At 37.7% G+C, this 10036-nt stretch overlaps 1 protein-coding gene across 2 annotated transcripts; it reads right to left on the bottom strand.

Annotated features, from left to right (window-relative positions):
• On the bottom strand, positions 1-9733 carry LOC104815402 (protein ENHANCED DISEASE RESISTANCE 2). Of its 2 annotated transcripts, XM_010543785.2 has the most exons (18): positions 9283-9732; positions 8226-8300; positions 7801-7854; positions 7315-7380; positions 6902-6960; positions 6511-6587; positions 5647-5772; positions 5190-5224; positions 4193-4293; positions 4029-4124; positions 3702-3766; positions 3097-3168; positions 2233-2403; positions 1583-1779; positions 1350-1416; positions 879-1054; positions 391-492; positions 1-69 (listed from the first exon to the last, which is right to left on the bottom strand). In XM_010543785.2, exons 1-18 carry the CDS (start codon positions 9574-9576, stop codon positions 34-36), a joined length of 1869 nt encoding a protein of 622 aa, XP_010542087.1. In that variant the 5' UTR covers positions 9577-9732; the 3' UTR covers positions 1-33. The 2 variants fall into 2 exon arrangements, with proteins under 2 accessions (XP_010542087.1, XP_019058270.1); XM_019202725.1 differs by lacking the exon at positions 1-69 and having other exon boundaries at positions 85-492; positions 9283-9733.
• Positions 9734-10036: the final 303 nt, after the last annotated feature.

Here is a 10036-nt window from a genome sequence, read left to right as displayed (position 1 = left end):
AGCTTATGTAGTGTATTAACCGAACCTGAAGATTCATGACGAGGATGAACGGTAGTTTTTTCCCAGCTTCTGACTACAAGAGAAGTTCATATCAGGCAACCGACCAACAAAAACGAACAGTGTCAACAAAGTAAATCATTATTGTTTGTTTCATTCCTTGTTTTCCAAATATAGTCATATCCAGGATATATGAGAGTACCCGAACCTCGTCCACAATGCGGGAGGCAAAATTGACAAAGTTAATCATTATCGGACACATCATGGTTTAAAGAAGTGTTACCATATACTTATTCGAAGACAGAAATCTAGCTTCCGAGAACTCTCAGACGAATTACTCGTTTCCTTATAGAAGAAGAGGCCATCAAAACATAAAGCAGGTAAAGGGAGCACCTGAACAAGACAATTGGGAAGAAGAGCAATGTTATCTACGGCTTTGTCAACTTTTAACCAATCCACTGCAATAAGTTTGAGAAGAGGCTCCCCACCCATCACCTGAAATTATATAATCAAAAAGACATATATAAGCAGTTCTACAAGAAGGTAGCCCTTATTAAAGCACATCATTGGATCATTAGATTCGGGGACAATGCAGTTCGGAATCAGAATTCTGTCAAACCCATGCAGTAATTATCCTAAGTTTAGGGAATTAAACTATAGAGATAGAGAAACTAAAAAGCAGCAATATAAGACAAGAACAAAAACAGAAACTTGGAAGGTTTGTCGATGACACAAAGGGCAGTGATATCGCAGGGGAAGCAGACACTTCATTCTTATCAATACAATCTCGAGGAAATTTATGTTTGACCATAGAGCAAAATTGAAGAAGAAGGAAATGCTTAAGATTGTTTATTTTTCCTTTAGAAGGAGCGAAATCTTACCTTCGCATTATCTTTTAAGTAAGTCCTTCCTCTGATCATAAACCCCATGCCGCTAGGAGAACACCAGCAGTTTGAATCCTTATCGTCTTTTTCTTTGCGCAAGGATCCTTGGAACTGACTTAAATCAATGGCCACAGGATCAAAACTAGCAGCCAATTCGTTTCTTGCGCTTGGAGCTAATATCAGAATGGAGATGATGTCATTACAGCACCACTCAAATTTGGTAAAAAGAAGCATAAATTATCTAATTCTAAACTTTTGACATATTCCTCTAAACACGAAATTCAAATCTGGACCTGTTACCAAAACAGAGGCATGTGCAGCAGTTGTATAACCTGTATCATTTTCAACTAATATATATACTACCATTGTCATGCATATAAAATTTGTTTTTTAAAAGCATCCAAAGGACCGGTAAGTAACTTCAGAATGAATTATCTAAATGGACTAGGAAAAAATCCGATACAGAACCTTTAGGCCGCTTCAAAGATAAGCTCGCAATTGCCCAGGATATATTCTTCAGTTTCACTTTTATCTCCTGGTAACATCGAATCAACAGAATCCTCGGTTATTATAATGACTTTGCAAACGAGTTACACCACTCATGGACGCATGTTAAATATTTTTTACCAGGAAAGTTGAGCAAAAGTGAATATACGGAAATGAAATCTTACTGTATGAGAAGAAAGCTGAAACCAGGTTACCTTTTTGTTCCGTTTGTCATCATCCTCATCACTTTCCTCTTCATCAGATGAGGAGGAGTCGGTCGCATCATAGAAATGATCCTCCACTTCTTCATCTTCATATTCACCAGTGGAAAGATCTGAGAACCTCGACTGGACAACTGTGGCAGACGTTTCATACCTGAATGCTGGATTTGCTCCAATGTACTCCTTAAGACCTGGTATATCATAAAACAGATTGTGAAACAAAAACTGCTACAAAATATTTTACACAAATTTGAGACTCTTTAAAGGATCAATTAGAGGTCAAGCATCATACTTTGCCAACTGAATCTATAAAATTTTATGCCCAAAACTGAAGCTTTTACGTTTAGTTGTAAAAGCTGTATATTGTCCATTAGTTACAACAAGGAAATTCTGATAATTATATTTTTAAATTTTTGTAGACATATCTGAAAAGGTGTCTAAATGGATTGCTACTGAAGATGATAACACACAAATATATATATGCTCATGTGTTCCAGAAGCTGTCAGACATCAAATAAAGATTCCCGTGTCCAAACATGCATGACATACTGATACAACATTTATGCAGATCACCTCTTCCAACTATTTTTCCATATTCACAGTTTGAAAACTAAAAAGTAGAATATAGAAGAAGATAAACAAACCTGCGACTTGGATGAGTAATGCATAAGGGGTAGTCTTTTCAAACTTCGAGTAGCTACTTTTCTTCCATTTGCACCAACCTTTAGAGTGGATTTCTAGCATTTGGGTTACAAGACATCTTGGAGTGCCGGTATCTGTAGACGTGTTCAAGCTTCTGATTTCCCAGGTGGATGCTGCAATCCAGCAAAAGGTTAGAATTATCACAAAAATGGAGAGCAATATTGAGGCAACGTGAGACCAACTGATAACCAAGGAAACTAAGTGAATACAAAAGTTGCAATACAAAATTAGAATGCCATATTATTGAATCAATGGAAAACAATAGCAGAAAGTATGGTACACACGAGATTGAATGAACATGAAAAGGAACAAAAGACGTGTAAAGGATGCTAGAACTACACACTAGCACAGCATCTGGCATTGCATGACTTCATGGGGTAGATAGGCCAAATCTGGGGATCATGGAGAATTTTTCTCAAAGCCGTAACGATTACCTATAGATAAGAACCCCTGCTCCAGTTCTAGATTCATGGGTTTGGTCATAGCATAAGAATTTAATTTCACAGACAATTAAATCTAAAGTTGTAAGCTGCAGAACTCATGTCTAACAGACTTCCACGGTTTTGCATAAAGAGAGATATGTCATGACATAAGATAAACAAGTAACTAAATGCTCAAGAGGGCCATGAAACATTTGACTCAAAAGCACCATTGACATCGAAATCAGGTAATTTTGTTTAATGACTTTGACGACAAGGGGTAATTGTTCTTTACTTCATGTTTGTGAAATCAGATGTGCAACATTACATAGACACACACACACACATATATATACACAGATAGTGATACCAATGAAAAAGTCTTACGGGTAATTTCAGTGCGCCGGTATCCAGACCTTGGAGGCCGTTTCTTGTGCGTAGCTGGAGATTGTAAGATTGCTGCACATACAAATACACCATAAAAGACCTAGATAGATCCATTTCACAACTAAAAGCTGTTTTTACAAGAACAATAAGAAATTGGAGGCATCTATAAATGCTTCAGAAAATCTCCATCATCAGACTCGAAGTCACTGATGCGATTAACAATTTAGACCAGCATATGACATATATCAGAGAGCAAAAATAAAAAGAAGCGAATTAACGTTTTCTAGATGGAAGTGGTGTACTGCCACAAAGAGATTTTAGAAATCAGTAACTGTGCAGCTAAGAATTTAGAAGGAAGCTTCTCATATTATTTAATTAATCAGTGTCACTGTTAGGATTCAGGACCCATTGAGCAAGAAACATAATTCAGGGTAAGATATGATTCTTTGTTTCAGAAGATCTACTCTAAGAACTGTTGTGGATTTTAGTCTCCATATTATACAGTCCGAATACAGTATTTTTTATACAGTAGTTAGTAACTGCAGTTTGCATAGTTGAGTTTTGTGTCTATACAAAGCCTTAAAGTTGGAGTAATCTCTACTTACTGTAGGTTCCATCTTGTCCACGGAACCACTGTCTGGAGAAAATAAAATCTCTTTTTGATTGCCATCTGCAAAATATAGTGTATAAGCAGTAAGACACAATTACATGACAAAGAAAAACAACTAAATTGTGATGCCATCCATATGTTTGGTCACAAATTTGCGTGCAGTGATATATGGATACAATTAACAACTTGCCAAAAGGGACAAAGACATTTCATCTGATGGACAAAATGTTTGTGGAGAATGCAGATGACTGCTATTTACTAGACAATTACAAATGATCAATTTGTCGTTGAGGAAAAGCAGAAGTCAAATCGGACAACATACCGCGAAAGATATTTAGGATCATATGTGCAGTAAACAACATCATAGTGTCCATCGTATGAGTCTATCAGTTCCAAATCACCTGTCAATGCATCCCACCTGTGTGGATAATTACAAAGATTAGACTAATAAATGCAAACAATATTGTTTCGAGGAAATGCACTTACTCGTATCTTTGATGCTTGTCCAGTTTCAAAGTTACTTCAAACACAGCATCTGCACTTGCTTCAATTACAGCAACTGCTTTCACAAGAACTCCTCTACCAGCCTAAAAGAAAAATTATTTAGGATACGCTGAGGGTGACTATAAGCATTTTTTAACAATAAACAAACAATCATCATTCAAGCGCTTGAGAAAGGTTTACAATTGACATTCTTATGGTCTTAGTAGACTGCCAGTTGCACAATAAAGTGGTTGTAACCAAGGCATAAATAATCATCCGTATATATGCCTTATCAATCTAGAGAATTGAGAACTCTTGGTTACATTATTTATACTTGAACTGTTAGCTAGCTATAAACAATTATCATGATGGTTATCATGGAATCACAAAAGTCAAACAAAAACAGCCAATAAAGTGATCGATTCACCGTTCCACTCTGAATATAACCTAAAGCCTTTCATGCATGCCAAAAGAAACAAAAAATCCGAAGATAGCTTCAATGATCTCCAGTTAAAACACCTAGCTTTATGATATCGTACTAAATCCAAGCCAATCCCCACAAACCAAGGGGTAGATCTTACTCTCAAAAACCAATATGGAAGGGAAGGAACACATCACTTTATAAGCCATAAACCAATCCCGCACTAGATTGATATGGGATCATCAAACACACCATGCTTCTAATAATAAAATCCACAAAGGCTCGATCCAAGCAGCACATTCTAGAGGGCTTAATAATATGTTTGACATGGGATTATGGATCTGATAACAGTTATGATGACAGGAGACTTAGCATGTAACAGGAGACTACATATGGTTTTATAAAACATCAACCCATAATCAATATCCAAATACAACAATTTCCTTTAATAAAATAAGGATTGGAGCCCAAGGAACTAAGTTATATACGAAACTGAATTCCAATAAGGCTGCATTCATAACCAGATTGAATGCTACAAGTGACACACATTAGATGCTACCTGAATAAAAGAAAATATACCTTGTAGTTAGCTACATCTTCAAAAATCCTAACGCCTGCATACAAAGAAGAAGGGGATATAACTAAATATTTACTCATGCTGTCAGGTCATGTATCAAAGATTAGGGAAACAACAAGAACAACCTTAGAGATTAGGCCTTATGGTTCGGAAATCCTTGCGGCAGAAGGACTATTAAGTTCTAACCTTGTAATGCTATATGAATTACTGATTAACAATGAACAATGACTGAGATCCTTCTAACTAAAACTGAGTATTTTCCTATCATTCTGGTTACTATAAGTTCACCAAAGTTGGGCTTGTTTATCAGGTATTATATCCAAAAGGAGACACCACAGATAAACACTTTAACTGAACTTACTGCAGGTTCTTTAGATGAAAGGGCAAATCAATAAGCTCAGAGTTAGTAATTTGTCAGTCCATCTTGAATCCCAATTCAACACCTATCCCCAAACGTACCATTGATAGTACGGACACATTTCCACTCATGTGCCTCAATTGCATCGCCATTGTCACCTTCGTAGAAACCATCCGCCCGACCATCGTTAACCAAGCTAGAGGATTGTCTCAAAAGTATTTCAGGACCTGTCAGGGTCAAAAACATAATCAGACTTCTTTGTTTTGAGTGGGAAAGAATCTGCAGAATAACCTACTGTCTGAGTTCATGATAAAAACACCAGGTACGTGTTAAGAAATTTATGATTTCAGAAGTGGATAGAGATACAAGCTTTACATGGAGGCAAACCTACTGATCCACAATAAGTCAGAGTTACAACACAAGCACAAGACTTTATTATGGTCTCAAATGCAAGAAACTATATCTTTGAATCCCTGGTAAATACCATCTATTTTCCTCAGAAAAATCAGTCTCTAATGCAATTTGCCAAAAACACGAGTGTGGGTAAACCCCCAAATGCCCTATCGAAATACAAGGGAACAGAAAGAAAAATGATGTGAACATTTTCAAGAATTTACTTTCCAATTTTAACAATGGGAGTCCCCCGTTCCACACCCCGCCCAAGGTTACACTGAAACCTTTCTCAACCAGTAAAGATAACTAGAACACACTACACTAGACTCTAAGAGATGAATGTTATGCCAACTTATAACCTATCTCCTCTGTATGATTGTCGATTGATGGAGTTTCTACATGAGAAAATTTTAAACAACATCATGACAGGATTGAAACACTCCTTTTAGTGACTATTTTTGCACACCAACACATGACAAAAGGATCATGCTGAAGCACTAAAAATATCAGAAGTTAGAATCATGAGGAAATCCATCTAAAACAATAGTCATAGATGTTCGATGGCACCTTACCTTGCCCAATTCTAATAAGCTTTTTTAACCCATGTGCATAGCGTCTAACTCTGGGCCGACGTCCTTCCAGATCGATGCTTTCACAAGAAAAAATATATAAAGTGAATCAGGCAGTTTGGCATCGTAACAAATGTTGCACTACTACCATCAGATAAATAGTGATCAGGTTGCAACATTGAAAGGCAGGTCATATCTACAGTATCAAAATGATATGAAATTATGAATGCGATGAGCCCATAGAGGTTCCATTCTAACAAACAATCTACAATGTGGAACTAGTCAATCTCTTCAAGAACTCCGTATTTGGAGCCCCAAAAAAGATCTCCTTAACTACTAACAAGAATCATCCAGAAACCACTTCTAAGAGATTATGATGGAAATAAGGTCATACTCAGCTTCCAGGTTTAATTTTTTTCTCGTGCTTCCTCCTCTTGACAGATCATATTCAGCCTTCAGAAACAGAAAAAAGCGCTAATCAGAAGAAAAAAAACGAGACAGAGATACCACCCTATCATAATCACTAAGCAAATGCTCCATAGCTTTTGGTTGAACATTTCAATTCCAAAAAGCAAAAAAGGGTTACATGATATAAAGAAAACGCTTATGCTTTTCGAGAGAGTAGCACCTGTACTTATTCTTTTGGCCCAAAGTCTAATCATAGCTCCATTACATTACAAAGATAAAATAGTTCAATGACAAGCTAAATTTTTTCCCAAAAGTGTAGTCATTAGATGCTACATAACTAAGAAAAACTTCAACAGACAAGGAAGTTCCTATACAACTTTAGCTAGGCCGACTCAATACCTGCTGTTTTGCATGGTCAAAAGCCTCTGCCCAGTTGCGGGCTTCTCCAGCTGTGGCACAGGCAATCTAGAAGTGGAGTTTTCAAAATACGAAAATGTCGGGATAAATAAAAAAATACTTAAAAGAAACAATCTAGCTCCCAATGTAATGCACTTTTCAGGGCAGTTGAATATTTAACTAACAAAATCTAAGACAATATTTATTCTACAAATGGGCTTGTTGATTCATCCAAGTACGCAATAGAAAATAGATCTTAGATCTATGATAATATAGGTTATGTTTCTCAGAAGTGATTTAGACTGACATACTAATATTAATTTCACTTTGGAATGAAAACAAAACTAAGTCGGACTTGAGATTAACTGAGTCAAGCTCTGAATTCAGCACAAAACATATTTCACATACCCAAAGAAAGGAGATAAAAATTTCTATATCAAGATGTGCTCGCAGATACATAGATGTCATAAAGAAAAATTTTCAACTTACTTCTCCTTTTTTTGTCTCATCCAATCGGTTATAGAACCGTATGACATAGACATCCTACAGATAATAAAAGAAAAGGAAGTTAATTACGATAAAGAACCAACCCACTTCATATCCCTATCTAGTGGGGGCGTTGGGGAAGGGAATATACTAGGCAGCCTTACCCCTACATTTATGTAGAGAGGCTTATTCGAACCCACGACCTCAGACCCCACGGTAAATGGTTTTACCGTTGAGCGAGGTCGGCCCTTCAAGGAAGTTAATTACTATATCTGTTTTATTTTGTTTCCTTTTGCCTTCACTAAGAACATGCTATTAAATACGTAAGACAACTTATAAACGCAGAAAATTAGGAAATAAGAAACAAGTCTTCGATAATAGTTATAGACTATAGTTAACCATAAAAGTAAAATAGTTAAGAGTATTACCCCGTGATTAACTTTGCGGCGTCCTAGCTCCTCTATCATCATTGGGGGTCCTATGACACCCTTCCGAATAGGTTTCTGGACAGACAAAAATGGGTAGAAGAGAAAATAAATGCACCATCTAGTTGGCATGTTCTTCAGTTCAAGGGAACAAAATGAAAAGATATTATAGTTCTTCAAACAAAAGCATTGATCACAGACATTATATAGTTCTTCAGACATGCAACAATGAAATCAATGTATCGGGTGCAACGTCGAGTGCAAAGAAAACATAAGCTACTTGGTATGCTTTGTTCCATGGACAAAGAACCGAAACTGAAAAGAGCATAACACAATGAAGCAGGTAGGAAATCTGTTCAAACAAAATTAGATCACCCCTGCACAAGTTAAGAAATCTCTTGATGCTACAGAAACACTATGATGAAGGGTCCTCAGAATAAACTTGCTTTCTCTGAAGTATGATTCCAATGTAAGGTTTTCTCGCTATCCCGCTTTATTTCTTTTTTCCTCTGAACCCTTCTCTCCCTCTCGTCAGCAAGTCGAAGACAGTATCTCCTGAGCATTCAGATTAGAAATTGGAGAAACTTGAACACTCACACTAGTCCCCTAGAGCTTCATCCAGCTTCCAACTCCATAAAGTCATAAACAGCATACAACAAGCTTAATAGAAAACCCTGTGGACTCTAGTCATGTTCCTTAGCTACTCGGTTCAGACAACTGCACTCTTACCCGCTATGTATCACAAGCATAATCAAGCAGACATGAGGTGTTTCCTTAAACTTTCAAGAGAAGCAAGCACAACAAGCAGAAAATTACTCAGGACAACTTTTCACTCTTAACTATGACGCAGTCTTTCTTGTTTCCTGATGCAGGTAAAAGACCTGCGAATTCCACTGCATCCGTAAAAACCCATCAACAAATGGATCGTCCAATACGCACACTCTTACCATTTCATAAATCCCAGAACTTCACCGGCGCAATAAATCTCCGCAAACTCAAGAGACGACAGCAAAAATCAAGCAAGGAAAACAACAAAACAGAGGAGGGGAGAAAACCATACAATGCCGGGGTTCTCGTGAGGATCTCTCTTGTACATCTCCACGTATTTCCCTCTTATGAACAGGAACCGGAGATGGCAGTACTCATGCCCGATCGAATTCGTACCCAAATGATAAACCCAACCGAAATACTCGAACACCCCTCCCTCTCCTCCTCCTCCGCCACCGGAGCTGTGGCTGCTGGTGCTGCTTTCAACATCATTCCGATCGCCAATAACGCCACTGCTTGCGAGATTCCCCGAAAAGTTCTTCCCGGATCCATCGGCACCACCTTTCTTCGACGCCGGCGACGCCATCTCCCCCGAAAACACCTCTCTGGACCAATCCACGAGAGGAGCCGCACGCGAGCTCGATCAATGATCAGACCAGTAGGAAACAGAAGGAGACGCTCTGGGTTTTTTTTTTTGGGTTTGTTCTTTTTTTTTCTTTTTCTTCAGCCAGACTGTGTTCAAACTTTTCAAAGAATAGTAATTCCAGAGAGTGTGTTCTCGTTCGCTGTGAGGTTGAAAGATGAACCAATCCTGGACGTACACGTCAGCATCTCGAACAAGCATTAAATACCATTTCTCCGCGTTATGGCCGTGTGTGTTCTGGAGAATGTAGCAGGTGGGTTATGGCCACGTGTCACATCGTCCACCCGTTTCCATTGGTGTCGTCCGACGAACATTTAATTTAATATAATGCTTTTTTCCCTCAAAACTATATTTATTCCAACCTTTTTTTGCATAATAAATATATATAGTACATTGACCGTAT

Source organism: Tarenaya hassleriana, unplaced genomic scaffold, assembly GCF_000463585.1.
Source record: "Tarenaya hassleriana unplaced genomic scaffold, ASM46358v1 Cleome23, whole genome shotgun sequence".
Taxonomy (NCBI): Eukaryota; Viridiplantae; Streptophyta; class Magnoliopsida; order Brassicales; family Cleomaceae; genus Tarenaya; species Tarenaya hassleriana.
Note: the sequence above shows the minus strand (reverse complement) of the source record. Positions and strands in the feature narration are given on the sequence as shown.

Bases quoted from the DNA above. Each gene is read 5' to 3' on its own strand.
- LOC104815402 (XM_019202725.1), bottom strand. From the start codon at position 9,576: ATGGCGTCGCCGGCGTCGAAGAAAGGTGGTGCCGATGGATCCGGGAAG. The intron at 6,588-6,901 runs GTATGACCTTAT...TTCTTGTGAAAG, and splicing joins AAATTAAACCTGGAAGCTGA to CATCGATCTGGAAGGACGTC. The intron at 1,780-2,232 runs GTTTGTTTATCT...ATGATATACCAG, and splicing joins ATTACTCATCCAAGTCGCAG to GTCTTAAGGAGTACATTGGA.